The sequence below is a fragment of the Hetaerina americana genome, unplaced genomic scaffold, assembly GCF_022747635.1.
Source record: "Hetaerina americana unplaced genomic scaffold, ioHetAmer1.1.p SCAF_4, whole genome shotgun sequence".
Classification (NCBI taxonomy): Eukaryota; Metazoa; Arthropoda; class Insecta; order Odonata; family Calopterygidae; genus Hetaerina; species Hetaerina americana.
Window position 1 is genome coordinate 58,048,529 of NW_027286985.1, and position 23,722 is coordinate 58,072,250.

The following is a 23,722-nucleotide window of genomic DNA, read 5'->3' on the forward strand; positions in this document are numbered from 1 at the left end:
GCAGGTCACAGAGAACAGCAAGCAACTTGCAAAATGCAGCAACTTAATATACTACTATCTATAGCTGTATGGAAAATTTCCTAGCATGGAATTTGCATGCATTTGCACTTTACCCATGGCCAGGAAATAAGATGAAAATCAGATGGCAGTTGAGCCCTTTTGGCCCACACCACTCGTTGCACTTCATCTCTCCTTCTCCCCTCCCCCCTCCCAAACTGCTCCCTCTATAGAGTCCGAGGAATGGCGACGTGCCAGGAACGAACACACTGCTGCTATATGCTGCCACTATTTAGTACGTTTCAAAACCTGGGATTGATGCTTATAAAATAGAGTACCAAAAGTAAACTGTCATAACTAATCAAGTCTAGATGTTTTGAATGTGTTGCATCCCAAACATTCATTTGTACTTTATTTGGAACTCCATATGCGCTTTGACCATACTGATTCCTAACACTTTCTTCAGTATACGGAGAAAATAAGGCCATGGGAGGCATTTGACAGTGGCTGTTGAAAGAAAATCATGTATTCAGGTATAGCATGTCAATAAGTATCATTTTCTCATATTTCCTGCCACCTACCTACTAGAAGGGACTAGAATTCTGCTATTCATTTGTCCATGAGCACAAGGATAGGCCACGACATGATAGCCCACGACACCAGGACTTCTTCTAAGGACATGAATTTATTGGGAATTCAGTGGTATTTCAAAACTGTAGTTGTTTTGTCTACTGGCAATGGTTGATGCTAGGATATCATGCATGCCTTCATTAGAATATTTCAAAATGGTTCAATTTTTATGCTGAAATTTACATTGAATGATTTGCTGAAAAGAAGTCAACATCATCTGTAATGATTTGCTTTTAATGTTAAATTTTGATGCAATATTTTGATACAACCCCCCCCAACATTCAAACGAGTTCAACTTGAGCTCCTCAAACAGGATAGACAAAGCAGTGCCATAGGCTGGGGGGATGAGGGAGAGAGGGTACTGATGTTCTGGAAATTTCTCCAAAATAATTGGTTCCCAGAAGGACCGACCGACCAAGAGAAACCCTTCAGCCTTGGTTCAGTTGGCTAATTGGTTGGGGAATTGGGACTCTGTGGAATCTATTTTATTAAATTCACAGGCTCTACCCCTGAGAAAAAGGGAAGACGAATACAGAGAGCCACTTTCCCAAGGAAGGTCAGGTTAGGAGAGGCAAACCCGTGTTTGTGTGATAGAGCAATGTCAAGAGCACTAGGGAATGAGTCAATCGCCACCTTTTGCACACTACACCCACGAGCCTTGCACAGCTTCACGTGCAAAGGTGGAAGACAAGTGCATGTGCAAAGACTTTGTGCACTCACCGTGCAATCACAAAACACACACACACAACCCTGTGCTCCCACTTGGGACCTCTGTCAACATCTCACTTCACCATATTAATACATGACATCTGAACAGCTGCCACTAAGTGCCATCAATGGCCTCCGCCTACATCTCACATAGATACAAAGGACACACGCTGACGTCATGTACTTATGTCTACTGTAGACCCACCATCAGAGCAAACAGTGATTGATTCAACCTCTACATGAAGTTAGAAGTACACAGTATGTAGCAGGCATTTTAGGCTATAGGAAGAACAAACTGAATAAGAGCTAATGTTATGACCTCCATTTCAAATGTTTACATCAATAACTCCCACAAAACTTCTCCCAGAGCTACTTCCCAGCAAACACTGGCAATTTTTAACAAGAAATTCACAATCATTAGGTAAATTTGATAACACTGAAATCAATCTACTACATTTTTTCATGTGTAGTAAACACATAGGCATATTATATTGATGCCAATTACAAATTCTCCACTATACTTGGGTGATTTTACCCAGGACTATTCACTGAAGGTCATAATACCAGCCCTATGAATTTAACCAACAAGCCAAATGAAAGAAGTCATGACAATCTACTTCAAGTAATTTCATCCTACACAAATCGAAGACACCTAGACACAATACGTGAACATCCTACACTACTCACAATAATTAGCAGCCAATTGTTTACTGGGCATTTTATAGATTGGAAGGGCATGAAAATCCAAGGCAGGCCTTGGCTTCCCTGTCATGAACAATAAGACGGCAAAAAACAAATGCTAATGGTGGCTTCACCAAGGAAGGTGCATTATTGCCTGTACAGTCAAATCAGCCAGCATACATGTATCAAAGTTTTTACGGACTCAACAATTCACCAAAGGACACAATCTAAGCATACATATATTTATTCTTACCAATTCTAAGATGAATATTTTATCACAGAAAATTTTTATCCAAGTCTTGACTGAATCAGGTAGAATATAATAGAATTTTTATCAAATAGTAACAATTATTTGAATAGCATAAAAAAATCACTAGCTGAATGTTCATTATTCTAACAAGTCGTCGATAAATAACTCACTTCTCAATGTGAAAAACGAGTTCTCAAAAAGAAAATGGAAAAAACTGACTCAAGTGAAACACTCACAAAGAGGTTCATACTCATTAATGAAAGCACTCATTCACTAAAGAGCCAATTTAGAGGCCTAAACAGCGGCCAGCCATACATTATTCACCCACTCACGGTTGGTTGGATGATTGAATTTTCATTCATAGGTTACCTTCCAGCCTTAACACATTGTTTAGACAATACGTGTCACAAAGAAATTAAATGCCATTATTCTGGCAATGGAAAAGGAACAGGATGGTAAACAGGTTTATCCAGGCTTTCTCATGAAACATGCATGCTGCCACCCCTAATTACTAACACAAACAACCGACCAATGAGTCTTACAGAAATAATTTGAGGAATCTCTTTCTGATGCACCATAACTGAGACTTTTATATCAGACAAAGGGTTTTTTCTTTCTATGGAAGAGAAGATCACTAGCATATGATCCTAGACCGAAGGTAGAAAAGAACAAAAGAGGTCCAGTAATGAAGCGAAGTGTTTGACTGACTGAAACAAGGACCATGGTAGAGGAACAGAGCAAAGCCTCTCATCATGCCACTTTTATGTAATGCATATTAGCAACACTTGATAAAGACTTAACAGCAATAGAATACCTGGAGTCGGTCATTAAGGGAGGCCTTAGTGCACATGCAGACTCACATGGATGACAGCTGCTGATGGCTCCCAAAATTGGATCTTGTGAATTTATGCGACAACATTTTAAAAATTAATACACACTCTAAAATAGAGCCCTCTAAAATAGTAAACGACTTCCCTCCTTTGCCCATTCTCTCTTTAAATTACAAAGATTCATTACAATGGCACATCATTCTTTAAACCTACAGTTGGCTTGCCTCCAGAAGCTACCACTTCCTTGTTCAATGTTCACCATATGTAAATGGTAAACCACCATTATGCATTCACGAAACATTACCCTGTAGCAAGAAAATTCCTATGTATGTACTGCATTGTCCATAAGGCACCTTCCCCTTGTGTGTCCCTCACAGTCCATAAACCCTCCCACACCCATGCATGGAGTACTTTCCATGAGAAAAGAAACTTATTCAACACATCACACCCTTACATTTCTGTTGCCAACAGGATGATGGGAAAAACTATTCAGTCCACCCAGAGATCCCAACTTTAAGTGGAACAAGCATAAGAACTGGACAAAACTTCAGAGTATCCTATTATACACCTGATCAACGACAGACAACATGCCATTCTTTGTAAACAATCATACAGTCTACCAACTCAAGCATTCCTTCATTAATTACTCCGACTAAGGTAGCCGCAAAGAAGTACGATCACTTTGAGTTACAGGACACTAAAAGAATAGAACATCTGACGTAGGAAATCGAACAGAGAAATAGAAAACTAAAATACTCAAAAATAAATTCATGTTCCAACATTCAAAAATCTGAAAGATACACACTTATGCAGGCAATACAAAATCATGACTTTTATGGCAAGAAAAAGATAACAACTTTAGCACAAATATCAACAACCAAACCTCAACAAATACATGTTTAGATATGAAATCACAGGTCGCTACTTGCACTCTTCCATTCATCTCCTATAAATAAAAGATAATGCTTAGAATATGCACACTTGATTTGAGGGGCTAACCATGACCCCTTTCGTTGGATATTAACACCTACTGATCAAAAGATGTATGAATGCACACACCCACACACACATACACACACACAAAATGCACAATCGCTGCATGGATTCTACTTCTAATGGCCTAAAAAAGTGCATGCCATCAGCAGCCATGCCTTAAAAAGACAAATATGTCAAACTGACACGTACACAAAAGAATCCAGCAAGGGAATATTAATACAGCCCCAGTGACCTGATCTCCCTAAAACTCCAACCGTGCCGTAAAGAGATGAGATGCCCACACACCATCTCTAAAATTTCTTTCCTCATGAGATCAAATGGTTTCTGATGTTCTTTGCTGATTACCTTTCTCGTAAACAGTATCAGAACATAAAGTAAAAATAAAATTTTAGGAAAAGGAATGCAAAGAGCTTCTCAAATGGCTCAGGTTGGTTGTGGGACCTGGACATTAGTAGGGGAGAGATGGGGATGGGTAAATGAAAGATGTGGGCATGAAAGGTTGGACACAGATAGGCAGGCATGCCCAGGGTCTATCCATCCTCCCGTGAGCAAGAGGGGAGAGTAGAAGGGGTTATTGGGGGAGAGGGAGGGAGGAGATGACCTCTCCTCCATCTCTCGTGCCTAGCACGCCCATTAACTCAAGGAGCATGATACACAAATGCTCATGCCAAGATGGGAGTTGTGTGGACAATGTGCGGTTCCCTGTACCACAGCGGTAGCTGTGCCACCACAACCAGAGTGACATCACACTGGAGCCGAACCATGTCCGGGGCCGGCATTCCTCAGGAGGGTGGAGTCTCATCCTCCGCTGGAGGGGGTGGGAGTGGCTGTGGGAGAAGGGGCGGAGGGGGTGGGGTGGGCTGGAGGCTCCCACCACTCCTGGCCCCTCCCCCTGGACTCCCAGCCCCTGAAGACCCGCTTCGCTCCTCCTCCAAGGTCTGCTCCGAGTAGTAGTGGGGCGTGCTGAGGTAGTCAATTATGCGTCGTGGCAGCGGTAGAGTTTGGATCAAGTCACGCCGCACCACCTTCAGGATCACAAACCTTTAGCAGGAAAGATAAAAGAGGGAGAGAGGGAATTAGTGGCAGTTATTGGTACACATGAGGCCTATCTGGTTCACTCAAAAGGCAGCATTCTTGAATAATGAAGTCGACTAGTGGTGCTGAAACATGATTCAAACTTGGAATAAACTTCTGTATCATTGACAACCATGAATACCCACGATAATCTATGTTTGACTTTTGATCATTTCCTGATAAAACCTTCAATTAAACTCCATCTGTCTAGTGAAAAAAGGCAGACATTTGAACTATGAATCATCCAGTTTCCTGCTAGGTTGATTTCTCAGCCAAAATTCATTTTGGTAGAATTCACCAGCTCATCATTATACCCTGGGCCTCACTAAGTGGATGCCAAATTCCGGTAAATTCTTAATGCTAACCAATGCCCAGGGTTCAAGGATGTAATCCCTTGGATCTAAACTTTACTTTATGAGGAGCATCACTCAAGAGCCACCAGCAGTCTCCATTCCTAGTCCCAACAAAATTCCCTTAAGGCCCTCCTGATTGAACCCTATGCTTTACAAGACAATCCAAGAGGAAATAACTGACCACTTTTCTTGAGGATGCATGACCCTAAATGCCACCAACTCAACTGCAGCTTACTGAACAGTACCAAGTACTACTGATCTGTTCCAGTTTTAAAAAAGGGAAATACAGCCATACATGAGGACTACTGAACAATATGTTTGATTTAGCACACAGCTATAGTGGTACTCAGGATCATCAATAAGAAAATGAGCAGCAGGACAAATGATCGCTTTAGAATGATCAGTTTGGTATTAGAAACGGGAGAAGGATGTGTGATGCTAAAGCAGTAATGAGGTCACTAATTGATAAGAAGACTATAATCAGAATGTTTCTTAGATGTCAAAAAGGCATTTGATAGAGTGAATCAGGTAGCATTAATGAACATATTGCAGAAAATACGATTAGATTGGCGGCATAAGATATTTATCTACAACCCTTACATGTCTCCGACTGCTAAGGTACAAGTGCCACATGGAGAGTCAGGTTGGGTAGTGTTAGGAAGAGGAATGAGACAGGGATATCCATTATACTTTATTCTTTGTGTTAAGGGAAGAAAGCCATGGGAAGAACTGGAGATAGGAATGAATGAAAGTTGGTGGGGAATGCCTAAAATTAAAGTTTACAGATGATCAAGCTTAGTGAGCCCATCAGCTAAGAAGTTACAGTCATGGTTGAGCACACTGAAAAATCAGGGTGATAAGCAGTGGATATGAATCATTGTAAGCAAAACAAAGGTTATTAGATTTGAGGACAAGTTAAACATTAAAACAAGAGGGCAAAAACTAGAGCAGGTAGAATAATTTATGTATCTTGGAAGTGTCTTGGAACAGGGTGGTCACACTGGTAGGAATATAAGAATTGCATAAGGCAAAGAAGCCTTCACAAGAAGGAGAGAATCAATGACAGGGACATTCAGTAAGGAGGCTACAAAAAGACAAGGGAAAACTTTGGCATGGAGTATGATTTTATATGGATCATATTCTTGGATTTTAAAGCAAAATGATAACCTAGATTAAATGCTTTTAACATTTGAGTGAGGAGAAGGATGGAAAAGATAAAATGTGGACAGCAACTTAAAAAGTACCAGGCATGGTGAGGAGGAGAGATTACTGTTGGGGGAGATCCAAAGAAGGCATAAAAGCTTAATACAGAGCATTTTGACTGGGGATAAAATGCAGAAGACTATATTAACAGGGAAGATAATAGGCAAGAGTGTTATGGGGAGGAAGGGGATAGGCATTTGTGATAGAATGATGGGAGATGGAATTTATGCAGAATTGAAGAACCGTTTACTGTTGTTTGCGTCAAGTTCTCTAGTTGGGTCATGGTAAGAAATGTAAGAGTGTACAGTCTATGTCCATCCAAAAATCAATTTTAAATTGGTAGATAACCAACAAAAAAAAATGAAAAAATTATCTCCATCATCAACTCTTACTCTTGAGTAGATAGCTTTATATTAAAACACATTTATGCAGGCAGAAATTCATGTGTGTGACTGCATATGAATTGCACATCTAAAATATACCGGTGAATAATATTGCAAGAAAAAATAATGAATCATTCAATCCCAACAGTTGATTTGCCCCCAACTCTTTCCTTAAAGTGGCACAAGAATGGGGTGAGGTGAACAATGGCAAAAAACACTGCCTCAATCAACATCTTGACACTTACCTGCACATGTGCTGGAGGCTCTGGACTTGCTTGAATCGGGACACAGGGTGCAGCAACTGGACCCTCATAGGACCTAGCACAGGCCTTCGGTGGAGGAAAAACAAATAGCGACCACTACGAGAGTGCTCCACCGCATTCTCTATGAAGTCAACTATCGTGTGGCTTTTAAACTTTGTACAGCTCCCAAAACTGAAGTTTCCTGAAGAATTAAGATGAGAACAAAAAATTAAAAAGAGCCATGAAATATTAAGAGGCTGAATGAAATTCATGGAATACTAGCTATTAGGTACTAAAACTGATTAAGTGGTACAAAATTAACTTAAAAAAAATTATCATTGATTTCATAGTATTTGATCTATTGATGGGTCAGCTTCATTTCATCCTGTTCCAATGGTGGAATGGTTCTTGGTACCAGTTCCCTATGCCAATAGTTCTACAAGGTTTGTATAAAAATTATCAGGAACAATTTTTTCCTGTTGTGACTGTATGTCGCACCGCGCAGGCTAGGTGGTCTGACCTTCAACATGTGCCAATTGCCTGTGAGCATTCATTCTGGCTAGATCATGCTTTTGGTGGGCCACTGTTGAGTAAACCCTTAAGGATCTTTTGGAATCCAAGCACCAAGGAGCCTTTCAGTCCTGGAAAAACCACTGGAAAAAGTGTGTCGATGCTCAAGGGATGTACTTTGAAGAATGCTGAGGCATTGTAGCAATCTTTGAAATATATCCATTTTCCAAAACTTTTCCTGATACTTTTTACACAAACCTTGTAAGAACACACTTGCATAATAAGGATGTAATCAATGGCAGTATTATCATCCCTCTTTTTCATAAAACTTGATTAAAAACTTGAACCCTCATTGCTGAATGAAAATGAAAAACATTCATATCTACATAAGATTACAATTTGTGACAAAATGAGAAAAAGTTATACATAAATGGCAAAATGGTATAATACACTGATCTAACACCATTTCATGGGTTCTTTGAAACTCTGCAGTGGACAATGTATAACCTTATGAGGTTTTAGTGCAAGTGAGTAAACTTAGTATAAATGTAAGTTAAGTTATGGATCCAACACTTTGTTTTGCTTCTGGATCTTATCTCAAGAACCTATAGAACTGGGAACCAAAGAACTGAACCAGCCAATCAATTTAATGTGAACTGTGGCTCCTGCAAACACAACAATCTACTAACTAAAAAAATTATTATAATTTTCTTGAAATATGTTCTCACTTAAATAGCTTGCACACCTAGTGTTTTAAAAGAGAGAATTTTAAATGTTTTATATGAGCAATGATTTTTAAGCTATTCCACTTAGCCTTAGTCAGAATATGGGGCATTAGTCTATGTACACCTCTGCCCATGAATCTTACTCAAGACCATAGTCAACGGTCCACAATATTGGGCTACAGCTTGTCATTGGAGTGTTAGTGTCAACTTAGACCCTTTGGACACTCAAACACTACCTTAATGTGTCTGTTACAAAGATTTGATCACTGAAAGAGCACCCATGTTTTAATGCTATTTTAACACCCAGCTTTTACACATTTATCACAGACTGACAAAGTCAACTAGGTCTTTGAGGTAAAGCCACTCGTCTTCATCTGAAATTTTTTCAAGATTTTGCAACTGCATATAAGCATCTGTTTTTAAAAAAATCAAATAATTGCTTAATATTATTCTGGGAGCAAAGTAAAATGACTACAGGCATTGGTAAAATCCAGGGACCTATCAATTACTATTACCAGCACCGTACATAATTTGCCTTTACATGCAATTCATTATGCAAACAATCTATATTAATTGATACAAAGACCTAGTGCCTTTGTTTATAATCAGGATAGGACAGCAAATTCATGACAGTTTAAGGATGAACTTAGACAATCAACATCAATTATGAAGTGGTGAATCATTAATGAAAAAAATATCTACTGATACTTACTTTTTTTTTTTGATTTGATTTTTACTTTGATAAAAATTTCAACTGCATTTTTAACAGTTTTCCAAAACTTAAGTTCCATGATTAAACATTTGGTGGCATAAGTGCATTATAGTGGATCATAAATTAAATAAAGATATCTTGGATAGCTTGATAAAAATCTGTCTCAAAAAATGTTTTTAGTTTATCAATTTCAACGTCAATGATATTCACAGATATGACTTAAATAATTGCTTATGGGAATATTTAAAAATGTTATAGGAGAAGTTGAAGAAATAGCTTTCTTCAAATTTCAAATTTATTGTTATAAATTGAAATTTAAGTACAATCAATAAAAAAAAGTAAATCTCAGTAATGCCAATGGTAGCCTCAGAAACTCTGTATTTTCAAAAAGAAACAGAAAATATCTTATTTTTCAATAAATAGCACAGTACCTCAAAATAATCAAGCATGGTTGTCAAATAAAGTTGTGTGGTGGCTAGTAATTACACCAAGAAGCTAATATTACAATAAAAACTATGAATTTATTGGTACCACTTACTTAAATTTATATTCCACATTAAAATTTAATTTTACATCCAACAATTAAACAAAGTGAAGTCTAAAAGTGTAAAGTATATCCGTTTCACTGATTCACTGTTAAATATCTAACTTCATTAATGCCTATCTGAATGTGAATGAAAGAGATACAATGTTTTCCCTAGGAATGGGTGATATTGACTATCAAGCCTTTCAGGTGAATAGCACAGATATGCAATAGATTGCTCACAAAAACACAAATCCATAACTCAAACACATCACTCGGAATACAATCAAAATATGTTAAAAGATGTCTCAAGACATACTTTTCAAAGCATGGCTTTTTTCATAAAAACAGTGCTTTCCTTTATTCAGTGACGCTGTACTGAGTGAAACCCTTAATTTCCTGGATTATCCCTAAGCTACATTAACTACAACATGCCATAGCTCACCTTGATCATGTTCGATTCTCACATGACGGACACAGCCATTTAATTTGAAAGTCAATGAGAAAATGTAATGGTCATCACTACTGTCACGCACAATAAATGACCCATCTGGCTCACTTGAGAGGATTTTCTCAGCTGCCTCGCCAGAAATGGGACCCCAATACCAACCATACTGAAAAGGAAAATACAGAAAATGCCATTATTGAATTGAGCACAGAAGCATCGTTCATTAACTTAATTACATAAGAATAAATTAAACCCACAGACTACATTTTCATAAAACTTAGACAAAAAACCTATACTGAATCAGAATTAAACAGTGGAAAAACATGTTTGCAGAGAGCACTGCCACTGTGAATCAAATTATGATTATAATTGACAGGCTCGGTGCAAATACAATGAAAAGAAGATCACATCATCTATTAATAGGGAGTTAGCAAAGACTTGTTCATGAGTACTACCACTTGCACACCTAAACTGTAAAACTTTCCTGAAATGATTTCTTGCAAATAGAGAAATGCTGCATGGCTTTGACCTTGGAAAAAGAGGACTCAAGTAGATAGTTACACTAAATTAACTCCTTAAGAATGAAACTAGTTTAACACAATGCCTCTGACTAAATCTAAAGACCAATTTCCATGATTAGAATTATAAATTGGTTGATTATCATTTTACAATGCCTGCAATATGTTCAGCATATTACCAACATGCCCCAAGTCATGCTTCACTATTGGCCAACTCATAAAACCTGCTATCAGCTATTACAATACTAATAGCAAGCAGTGTACGCTCAAGGAAGATAGAACTACAAAATAGGGAGTAGTAAGTGAAACTGTTCATGCAGAATAGTACGGCACTGTGGGTCAAAAGCCGGACCAATGACATGACATATCGGGTACGAACAGAGGCCTTAAAAATGGCACAGGAGTCAAATACTGAAGATGAAATGGACTGACAAAGTGAGAAAGTACACAGAAGAGTAGAAAAGCAGAGAGCAATAAGGAGCATTGAATGGAAGAGAATTGGTCACACCTTTAGACATAATGAATTTGTTGAGAGGATATTTGAAGAGAAAATAGAAGGAAACGATTGTCTAGAGACAAATAGGTACACCAAAATAATAATAGATATCTTGCAGAATGACTATTACTGAGAGAGAGAGAGAGAATTAACAATGGATCTGGTGGAATGGAGGACTGCAGCCAACCACTCAATGAATTACTGAGGAATAAAGGAATTGAAAGCATGTGGGTATGCTTCGGGAAAGCCTATAGAAAGAAAACAATTAAGATTTTTTAAATGAGTTGTAGAATACTTATGGTCAAATATGTAGAATGGGCACAGATAAAGACAGCGTAGTGGAAGATAGGATTAAATTGTAGTGAAAGGTGTCATATTTAAATCAGACAATTATTAAAAACAGGATATGGAGAATTAAGAATCGAAGGGATTGCTGAGGATCGCTGCTCGAATAGGAATGTTCATCACAGCCCAAGATTTCAATGAAGGACGATAAGTACACATTAAGATAATTGAATCATGTTTGCACAAGTAATGAATACATCATTTCCGTCATCAATGACTTTTCACCAGAAAGAATGCTCCTCAAAAGATTCTCCACAAGTAAAGAGATGAGTTTAAATATGGGTATGTTGGAGCAACTACAAATTATATCAAGTCATAGAGAAATATAAGAATTACCAAAGGTGGTTCTTGTGAAAAGAAGAGAACTGGTGGTCAAAACAGAAGGCAGAGAGCCGAACATATCAAAGATCAGTGTAGAGCTTAATGAGGAATTGCAGCAGAACCTATAGGTCACGGAGATACATGTACGAGGGTAGTTGGAAAGGTACTCAGAATCACCACTAGATGCCAGTACTAATGCATTAAGTTTCCCATATAGTAATAGGTAATCTTAAATGAATAAACAAGTAATGCATCTGTTCTCTGGGAAGATTTCTGTGGGGCTGATGCCTCTCTGTGTCTGTTCTTGTGTAGCGATTTGTGAAGATGGTAAAAATTGAGATTCGAGCAGTGATTAAATACTTCCTAAAAAAAGGTATGAAAGCAAAGGAAATTTGGGCCAGCTTTCAGAACACACTGGGGGACTCTGCTCCTTCATATTCCAATATTGCCAAGTGGACACAGGAATTTAAGTTTGGTCGGGACAGTTGAGATGATGACCCAAGTAGTGGTCGTCCAAAATGTGCCACTACCACATAAATTATTGCAAAAAAGCAGTCATGGAGGATCGCTGACTGAAAGTGCAAGAAATTGCTGAAGCTGTAGGGATGTCATCTGAATGGACATATCACATTTTAACCGTGGAATTTGCTCTGAGAAAATTATCTTCTAGATAGGTGCCACGACTCATGATGCAGAATCACAAATGCATTAGAATGGAAACTTTCGAACAATGTTTGACCTGTTTTAAGAGCAACCAAAAAATTTTTCTGCACCGGTTTGTGATTACAGATGACATTTGGGTTCACTACTATAACCCAGAGACAAAACAGCAGTCAAAGTAGTGGAAACGTTGATTCACCAGCACCAAAGAAAGAAATGGGTATACAATAAGCTGGAAAGGTGATCGCTTCAGTTTTCTAGGATGCGAAAAGGATTCTGCTGATAGATTGATTATCTTCCCACTGGGCAATACTATGCTATTCTCCTGGACTAACTACAGCAAAAGATACATGAAAAAAGGCCAGGTTTAGCAAGGAAAAAAGTCATCTTTCATCAAGATAATGCATGCCCACACACAATTGTCATTGCCATGGCAAAAATACAAAAATAAATGAATGTGAACTAAGATACGAATTGTTGCCTCATCCTTCTTATTTGGCTCTATCAGATTTCCATCTCTTCCCCATGCTCAAAATCTTCCTCAGGGGACTGAGATTCTCTGCAAACAAAGCACTAACAGCCAATGTAGATGGGTATTTTGCAGGCTGGAAGGAATCTAATTTTTGAGAAGGGATCAAGATATTGGAACAAGTATATGTCCTAGCTACAAGTAGCTAGGACATATGGTATGACAAGTATGGACTTTAAAATACTTATCTCAAGTGGAATGATCAAAAAGCAAACATGGAAGTGATGCAACTTAGCACTGAAACAAGTAATGGGAAAGAAGTGTACTTGCGATGCTTTCAATTTGCAGAAATTTTAAAAAGATCCTTTATCAAGTGGACTTGACAGAAGTTGTTATTATCTCCAAAGCCCTAGTGTATCACCTGACATCATCCACTATCATCAAATATTGCATAATGCACCAAACTAGACTAAAAGATGCTTCAAGTGGAGACGGAGAAACTAGGCACATAAATGATTGTTCGATTCATGATAAAGTAGACAAAAAAAGTTGGATTTTAATGGAATTCTTTATCTTGCATGGTAAATTGAACCTCAAATGTTTGTGCTCAAATGTGGTGGGATGAATGCTGTACTACTGGTATGAGTGCCCACTTCCAACTCACTCAAATGACACCACTAACAACATGCTTCAATCCTTTTGCTTTATCCGAGCATACTTCTATCCCAAATTTCAGCTACATTATGATTTGGTGATTTAAGTTTTTGTAGTGATCAAAGAAATATTGTATCCACTTGGTCTGTTTTCATGTTGATTTTTTAGAATATGGAAATCCATTGTCAGTCTAATCCTCCCACCATAAATTTCTCTTTTAAATGAGCTGATAATAATCATTTTCTCAGAAATAAAAAATACACTGCAATACTGCATCAAAATAAATAGAGCTGAGTGCATTAATTTCTATTGATCCAGTATTTCACCATGAAGCAGTACAACACAAAAATCTGAATCAATCTTAGAAAAGTAATATTACATTTTCTGGAAGATATGAACTTCAATCATCTTCAATTTCAAGGACTATGAAATTAAATCAATTTGCCCTTGCCACTTTCAGCATGAAAGGTTGAGTGGGTTACTGAAAACGAAACTTACATCTTTGACCTTTTCAATGCTGGAAGCAAAATCCATACTGGGCTCCTCGGTGATCAGTGGATCACCTGCAGCACCATCTTCACCCCTGCCAGCCCCACCCTCTCCCTCGAGTGTGGGTGAGAGAGGGGTGGTCACAGCTGTTTCAGGGATGGGTGCTGGTGGCCGTGAGGATGAGGGAGGCAATGGAGGTAGGGCCCGCCCTGGGAATGGGGGTGGTGGTGGGGGCACCTCCGAAGGAAGCAGGGTCTGTTGTTCCAATGTGTCCTCCAACGCAGAGGAAGCGGTGGCAGACTCCGGGGGTGTGGGGATGGGCCTTCTCGACGTAGTAGCATGCCTTCTCCCGGGTGACCCAGGGACCCTCCTTAACCGGAAGATGGAACAGAGAGTCTGCCGCAAGTTGGTAGAGAATCCTCCATGCCGAGAGGAACTTGATCTCCCACTGGTCTCCCTACTCGACCCCTCCGACGCCAGCATCGGGGCCTTCCCATTGCCTACCATAGTTGCAGACGACGACGGCGCCGCTGGTGCGACCCCTCCCCCCTTATGCCTGCCCCCACTGCTTTTCCCTTCCTCTCCCTCCCCCTCCTCCTCCCCCCCGCCACCGCCCCTCCCACGCACCCTGCCGCACCCGCCCCCGGAGTACAAGTTCCTGAGGTACTGCCTCACTTCCTGCAATGTCATATGAATCGGCTCGGAGGAACGGCCCTCGTTCGAAGGCCCCCTGTGGCTTCCCTTCGACCGCCCCGACGTCGGCGGCCTAGAGGTGCTCGCGGGGGGACAACACCGCCCGCCCAACCCGGAGGAGCCGTTCGCGGGGGCGGGTGGGTCTGTCTGCGGTACGCTGTGCCTCTTGCCGACGCCTTCCACCTGAACGCCGCCTTGCTGCGCCGCCGTCGCCGTTGCACCGCCTCCCCCGCCGGAGCGGCCCCTGGTGCCCGTCGCCTCCGAACGAGAGCCCCCAGCCGTCGAAGGGTGGCGTCTCCGCTTCCGCAGGTGTCTCCTCCCCGGCCTCTGGGGCTGAGGCTGAGTCGTCTGTGCCTGTTGGGCGGAGGGCGCCTTGCGGCTGGTGGCCGTCGAAGCCCCGGCATCGACGCACGGTCGGACCACGTCCACGGGCACAGCGTAGACGTCGCTGTCGAACGGCACGTTGTACACGTCTCCTATCTCGCCGGGGGTCGAATCGGACCTCCTGGGATGGTGCGGCGGGGGCGAGGGTCTGCCCCTGGAGAGGGGTGAGGCAGGGGAGGCGCGGGAGCCGGGGCAGGTGCGGGGTACGAGGGGCAACTCGGGGGTCCAGCAGAGCCTCGGGCTGCTGGCACTCTGCTGTCCGAATTTGCCGAGTTCGCACTCGAGGGGGTGGCAGTCTTGAGAGCAGTGAATGGACCAAGTGACCTTACAGGATATGGATAGAGCTTCGGCAAGGATGGAGGCGACCAGTTTTCCGGAGAACTTGTCCATGTATCGCCTCTCGGAAGCGGGGCTCACCCTAGAGATGGACTTGGCGGTGAGCGATCGACATTGTCCGACCAGAATGTTCTTGGTAGGGACGGTTTGGTACACTTCGGAGAGAGGAGGGCTGTCCTGGAATTCAGGTGGAGGGTCGATTGGAACTAGTTTCCCATCACAGCCGTTTTCGAAAGAATAAAATTCCGGCCAACCAGGGCCTTTCTTCAGAGTGTTGAAGTTTTCACAGCTCATACCATCCGAGTAATCCAGGGAACCTTCGTGCGATAGTGATTTGCCGTCATCGTCGCTATCTGGTAACTGCAATAAAAGAATCCAGTTCAGTTAGTAATTGCTAATTTTGTGGGCGACTCGAGAATGGAAATGTTTTTAAGTATTGTAATTACCTCCATTGCCAAAGTACAATGGCAACCTTCCCCACTGCTACTGGAAATGGAGCCACTTGTCAACAGCAACCCACTGTCATCACTCGCTGGAAAGGCCTCTAACCATGTTGACCCACTAGGTGGTGACTCCATAATCCAATTTCATTTCATCCAGTTGCCTAAGGGTCAGCATCCAATTCATGAACATATTGATGAAGACCCCGACTATGTAACCCTAGAAAGAAATATTTTTATAGAATTAAAGCAGTTTTAAGAGAATGGTTACTCTCCTAATGAAATTTGAACGTAAAACTTAAGGCGTAGGTTCGTCAAAAACACCTCACCTGCACATTAGTTAATGGTAATTAGAAATTCACTTTCTTTAATAATGGTAACATTCCAAACGCCATAAAAACTGGTTTATTGTTTATAATAGAAGTTACGCTACAAATATTATGCAAAAGCATGAAAAAACACGATAGGTTTATTTAAGCGTTTGGAAATTCAAAAAAACATGCACACGAAACCTCAAGAACGATAACGATTATTAAGTTGCCCGAAAAAAATAACAAAATGGTGAATTATTTTCCTGTGCGACCAGAATTATCCATTATTTTCATTCTGAATGACCAAAGACTAGAAAGTTTGTCAAAACACTTGTTATCTCCAGGACCCCCTGGCCACTGACTACAACCATGTTACAAACAGCATTTAAAAATTACTAAACAGTGTATCGTACAAAGGAATCGGATTAAAAATTGAATATGACTGTATCCAAAACTTCGTTTGCGAATTCAAACAGGTATTTTAAATTATTTCAGTCCGCATTACATACCTATTCTCGCCATGTTGACTGCATTTGCATTCTACCCTACCTACCCCACCTACCCATCCGTCCGTTCTGAAAAAGTTGAAACCCGTAATGTGGGACTAACGTCCCGCGTAATGTCGGCGCTGTATGAAGTTTTGTTTTCTCCTGGGTTTTCAATATTTTGTAGGATTGACTGAGTTGTAATGGCTTAAAATATGCCTTTAATTCTCAAATAACCTCAAGGACCCATAAACTTGTGTCCCATGGATTACAATGAAAATAGAACGTCATTTTAATTCTTAAAATCTTAAACACCTAAGTTTCGTAGTTACTAATGTTATTAAGGTTGGGTGTAGTGAAATTAAGAAACTGATGTTTTGCATTAATGTTGTATTTGTTGGGGAATTAGAACGGGGAATGTAAAATATTCATGCAAGTGTTGTGTGTTTTTCCTGTTGGAAGCTATAAGCATCTCTTTAACTGGTATACTACAAGGAAGGATATTTTTGTATAGTTTAGAATTCATTGCTGCCTTTCAATTACAGCCGTTTCGCAGTTCTTCTACTGTTTGCACCGCCATTCCCGTTCGTTAAAGGTATTAGCAGCGAGAATTATATGATGGTGACATAATGTTTATGGCAAAAATGTGTCCAAAAAGGCTTATCATCAATGATTTCCTAGGATACAACATTTTTAAATTGTAAATAAAAGAGGGTTGAGTAGGCAATCAGATTAAATACATTCAGGTAGTTATAAACTTGAACAATCAATATGAAAAATTAACACGGGATCAAAAATGAGGTGGATTCGGTTTAACCCGTCGCGAATCGGGCAGTACTATGCATCACTCATGGTTACCCTACGAATTTATTTGTCACTATTTAACCTAACAAGTCGGAAGGTATTTACAAGGAACAGTATTTAATTAAATTTAGAATATTCATAATGCCCATGGACAAATATGTTTCAGCATTGATGTTAAAAAGCCAGGTATTCATGCGAGCTAATAATAAAAATAGAAGTTGAAGAAGAACATGTTTCTGAACACTGTACAGAATGTGTGCACAATTTATTATTGATAGAGCACTCTGAAAAGTGGCTCATGAAGTTTGCCTGTTCACTGATTTGAAATAATTTTCTTTTTTAATAGATTTTCCATTTCTAGCAAGTCACAGTAAATTTATTTCTAAGTATATGAAATCTCAAAACTTACCTTCTTGGGGAATGCCATTTGTGGTTTTTCTTCCTAAAATAAAAATTTAAGTATTTTCAAATGTGAACAGTATACTTGGAGCATATGCATTAATACACATTTTTAGCTTATGACATTTTTACTGGCTTATTTAATATTAAATCGCATGTGTACTCGATAATTTTGTGAGAATCAGGCCATGAGCAAATGAGCTTAAGAAACGTTTTCATCAAAAGTGTTACAGCGCTGATGAGTAATTTTCTCAGAAGTTATAACTTCTTTAGTTAGCAACTAAGAGTTTTTATTGGAATAAGAATTATAATTGTCAATTTTAAATGCATACAATCTAATAAGGATAAATTTGATCAGGTTGGATGTTAGAACTGCTATGAAGGATCTGATGATAATTTAAGTTGGTGAAATCCAGTTAAATTTTCTAGGTTTTTTCAAATATTTTCCATTTTATGATTATTTTGAAACCTAAATGCTTAGGCATTTCGTAGAATATTGTTTTAGAGGGAGTTTGGCTTCACCAGAAAAATATAGTTATTGTGAATAACCATATTATTAATTTTTCATTGTAGTTTAGGAACAGTACCCATATATTTCTTAGGGATTCGGTTTTCTCTTTTTATTTCAGCATAAATGCACCTGTTGTAAAAATCCAAAGTTGAAAACCCTTACCCCCTGCAGTAATGGTCTAAAAATCATATTCAACTAACTATTTCGAGTACATTTGCACAAAGCACTGAACCAGTTTATAAATAAGTGTGAATGGCATACAGCCATTAATTTAATGATTCTATTATTACAATTCCTTAAAAAAAGGATTTTTCTCTAATTGTTGTGAGTGAGATACTAAAAATTAATAATCATTTAAGCCAACTACTGAGAAGTTTCATTTATTTCTTGAGGAGATAAAATGCTCCTTGCCTTCTTCATTTTGAAATTCTTAAAAACTGATTTGGTTTTTAATGGCAGAAAAAGTTCCATCAAGGCAAATAAATAACTTATTCTCATATCTCATAGAAAATTATAAATTCATATACATTGACCTTTACTTCACTTATGGTGCCTGGAGGCAGTTTATACGCTTAAATAATTATTTTGAAAAGCAGAATTCAGAATTGCTTTAAGACAAATAGCTACCATAGGCTTTGTATCAGTGGTGCCACTGATTGGTAAGTCTTGAAAAATAACGAAGCATCATTCCTCAAAGACAATCATGGGACAGTAAATAGGGTGTCATTGAAGAAACCTGTCTTAAGTCATGTAGCAGTGAAAAATATGCAGTTATTTTGGAAAGAAAATTGTTTGAACTATGCAAATGTAATTTCATCATTTTTCCTTCATGTGGAGCATAGGTATGTCAAGCAATAAAAGCATCAAAATAGTGCAGCCTATTTTTACTGATGAACCCTTGTATTGGCAAGATATCTTTGGTTTACAAGTGGTTTAAATCCTCAGACAAAAGTAAAAATTTTGGTTGGATGTCGATGATGCAAGTCAATATTGACCCACATGAAGGAAAATTTTATGCTTACTCCTGTCTCCACTCACTTGTCAAATCTGCATAATACCAGGTACTTTGCTCATTGGTGACTGATGACTTATACATTTAGGGTCGTTTCTGAAAGGTATGTTTTGTAGAATGCTTTATTTATCCATTGTCATTGCCTGTTTGACTCATGTAATCTTTGCTTGCAATCTATAGCACAGCTGTGAACCAACAACTGATGGAATACCTTCCACAGAACATCACCTGCAAGCCTCATTGTGAGTTAGTAGATAAGTGCTTTGAAAAATAAATATTTCATGTTTCCAGTTATGTAGAATTTTAACTTTTCCATTACTATAAGAAATAACATGTCCATCGCTATAAAATCAACTAGTCCTAAAATTATTCATCTTCAAAAGAGTTAATTCTTTAACCAAATATGTTTTACCTTTAAAATTCTCAGTGTATTTAGTCAATGGTAGGATAAAGTCACAAATGTGAAATGAAACGAGTCCTAGGTACAATAGAAAATCAAGAGCAAGCAGAGTATAAATTTACCACTTCTCAGTTTCTATACCTTTGTTTAGAATGATATCTTGTAAACATGTTGTTGGTTTTCAGAACAATGTGATGTGCAGAGGTGCTTGGCCACTAGTAATGAGCACATGATTTTCCGTGAAATAGTCAATGTTCTCTATCTAAAACTTGAATGACAATGATACCATTCACTCATTACCACCTCTTGATGGTGACTTGTTGGCACTAAGGTAGCTTTCAAGGTTAGTTGTTAGTGCCTTAATAGGTGACCAGTAATAAAAATTTCAGTTAAAATTACCAATGTAAGTACCTCCCCCAGAGTAAATGCAGAACTCTTCTGTTTGACCCATGTCATCTTTGCTTGCTACCTCATGCAGCCTATACCAGAGCCTTGTCAAGATTTATGAACAGCTGATGGATAGAAAAATCATTTGTGACTTATAAGAAATATTACGGAATAAATTTTGCATCACAAAAGTTTTATAATACCACCATGAGCTGTTTTGGCACATCCACTCCTCGGTAGTTGATTTTCACTCCTAATGTCATTGTGAAAAAAACCGTAAGAATGATTGTTGTTCATTGGAATATGCATTGCATTGTTTGGGGAGTGAACTTTTGTTTTTTTTCAGATTATTGACTTATGAACTTGACTAAAAATTATCATGTTCCCCTGATACACTTTAAAATGACAAAAATGTTTAATTAAACAAAATATATGTGTAAGGCTTCTTAAAAACAGTTCTGTTTCAATATGCAATGGAAAGAAGAAAAGAATTTTTTTCCCACAGCCAAAAAATTTTCATGTAGGAAAAGAAATGAAAAGCATAAATGCTATTTATGACAAAATTTCAGTAGCTAATCACAAACTTTGAAAATTATTGCAATCCAATGACAAAATTTAAGCTATTTTATCAGTTAAGTAAAAAGGGCTAATTTTTATTTTTAGTTATACATGCTATAGTGCAGAGATAGAGAGTTGAACGAATGACCAGAGGGCCTGGGTTTGATTCCCGGGCAAGCCTCTCTGGACACCCTCAGCTCCACCCAAGCTATGTGATTTTTAGGGTACCAGATCTCCCTGGGAAACCATAACTGGCACAGGGGAGGGAACTGCCCCCCCACCCTGATGTGTGAATTTCACATGCCATCAGGCTTTGTACTGTGTGAACTCTACCATCACCTACCAAACCAACCTTACAGGTTGATAACTGTGTTATTATACATGAAGATATTTTTATGATTGAAGAAAAATTTAATTTCCACCTTTGAGTGAATTTTGAAAGAAAAGCTCTTTAAGTTTTTAATCTTTGATCTTCACTCAAGCGCTTGAGTAAACTAATGAACTGCTAAGTTCAACCCACATAAGAAGTATGGCCTTCTTCGTGACAGACCTTTATTGTCAGGGCTTTCTGAGATTGTGGAAATCTGGGAGAAAAGGGCATCAATCCAAATTTGAGCACTATTCTCAAAGACCTTTCCATAGACACCCATATTACTGGGATTGTCAGACAATGCACAAATTTGGGATGGGGGTTGGGGAAGAGGGATAAACCCAAATTTGATAGAATATTCCATCATCGTCAGGAGTGAATTAGTAGGCCATGTTTTAATTCGATTGAGAAGATTATGAAAAATCAGTCAAATTTGAATATAACTAATTTAAAGCATGTCCAAATACAAAAAAAATCAAGAAGAAACATTCTCTCCCTTTTAGACAATGCACAGCTGCAAACCTGCAGAGTTTCAATGGCAAAAATAATGGAAATAAAGTTGGAATTATTACAAGATTTGCCATATTCACCAGATTTGGTACCCAGTGACCTTTTTCTCATTCCCAAACTTGAAAAAATGGCTTGGCAGAAAACTTTTCTTGTCAAACCAGGTTATTGACAACAGAGATCCCTATTTTGAGGACCTTCTGAAATTCTACTTTTTGGACTGCTTAAATATTTGGAAAAATGCTTGAACAAGTGTATCAAGCTGAAAAGAGATATATTTGATAATCTACCTAAATAACTTTTTTTATATATTTTCCTATGGTCTTATTGAAGAACACATGAATGAATATGTACTTTGGCTATAGAAAACTCTTCTGAATCATTTTATATTGTATTCAATAGGAAAACTGCTTTCATTAAAGTCGGTACTTCCGATGCCTCCAAAAACTGCATTTAAATAGTCTCTTAGCAGAGATTTCCTATTACAGTGATGGCCAAATAATTTGTACCATGGGCCACTTCATTGCTTTCAAAAAGTTAAGCAGGCCAGAACTAGGCTTCAGGTAGATAATAGCCAGTAAAATACTTCAGTCTTTGTAAATTCATGAAATGTGGCATATTTAATATAGTTAAATTTTCATTTCATTCCTTTCTTTATCCCTATAGAGTCTTCTATCTACTACATATAGCCTTTCATCTGCTCCCTTCAAAAACAGGCAAATTTGAAAAACTCTGATTTCATAAAACCATCCTTTCACACTTTCTCAACCAGTCACATTTGTACATTCCTCCAGAGAAAGGCCATTCGAATTAACTTAACACTTTCAGGCTTCACTTCATGGAATTCTGTGATGGCCTTGTAAAAAAAGTTTGTAATTCTCCAAAGACTTATTTTCAGGCACAATGCGTTTCACCGCCTTACGGCGTCATCAGGTACCTGATGATTGCTTTTATATGGCCATTAGTATTACTACTTTCTCCTCACCAGGGAAACCCAGTAGGCTTCTTATAAAGTAGGTCTTATAAATATTGGCATTCTAACAATATCTACATGCATAAAATTATTTTTTAAAACAAGGATAATCAATGTAAATACTCTTTTAGATCTTATGTACATTTGACATGCAAGGAAGAAAGGCCATATTGATGCAGCCCTTACAGACTCTGCAGATCTTTACTCTATCGTGAAAGTATAGGCACAAGAAAGTTTAACTTAACTACCTCTTGAAGTCAGTCTCTCTAATGGGAAATTCAGAAAAATGAAATCTCATAGCTTACAGCTAAATTCCTATGCTTATACTTGGTAGCTGAATCCTGGGAGGGCAATGTAAATGGAATACTTATCACATATCGATTACTTACTCCTCCACCCAAAGTGCCTGTTAGCTGCCCTGTGATAAATATTTTTGTATTTGTTTGCATCTTGATGTTTCAGTTGTTAAGCTGTTCTAACTTGACATTGTAATGTTTAAAACATTGATTTGATGAATTTTGGTATTATTATCATTTCTTGGATGCTATTCTGTTTCTATGACTTCTAATAGCTTTCCAATTGGGAATCTCTTTGACAATATACATATATCTATTGTAAGTCATAAAAATCAAGTTATCTACTTATACTTTACTGTACTCAAGAAGAAGCTCCGGACCAATAAATTCCTATTTATGACAACAAGTCCTATGTTATTACCTACTTTTATCACATGCAAAGACACTGTTGATATAGCATGATAAAGAATGCAACATGCTCCATACAGCAAATAGGTGCATCTTGACTGCTTTAAAATTCAACATTTCAAATCTCTCTATGCCTTTGGAGAAAATGACAGGAACATTGAAATGGGACACTATCTGGCTAACATTAAGATTTGAATCACTTGATCAAGAGGTTAAGGAAAACCACAGGAG

The 23,722-nt window shown here is 38.6% G+C and overlaps 2 protein-coding genes across 2 annotated transcripts in view; one reads left to right on the forward strand and one right to left on the reverse strand.

The window, feature by feature from the left end:
- The window catches only part of LOC139692224 (sperm-associated antigen 17-like), a 49,541-nt gene extending 49,477 nt beyond the window's left edge, over positions 1 to 64 (forward strand). Inside the window, exon 26 of the mRNA XM_071590288.1 lies at positions 5 to 64. Within this exon, the coding sequence (XP_071446389.1) occupies positions 5 to 64 (60 nt within the window). The remainder of the gene's footprint in view (positions 1 to 4) is intronic.
- Positions 65 to 4,874: 4,810 nt separating this feature from the next.
- On the reverse strand, positions 4,875 to 16,925 carry Socs16D (Suppressor of Cytokine Signaling at 16D). Its single transcript, XM_071590289.1, has 6 exons — positions 16,891 to 16,925; positions 16,077 to 16,290; positions 14,227 to 15,990; positions 10,263 to 10,431; positions 7,351 to 7,549; positions 4,875 to 5,133 (listed from the first exon to the last, which is right to left on the reverse strand). Exons 2-6 carry the CDS (start codon positions 16,206 to 16,208, stop codon positions 4,875 to 4,877), a joined length of 2,523 nt encoding a protein of 840 aa, XP_071446390.1. The 5' UTR covers positions 16,209 to 16,290; positions 16,891 to 16,925.
- Between the last annotated feature and the right edge of the window lie 6,797 nt (positions 16,926 to 23,722).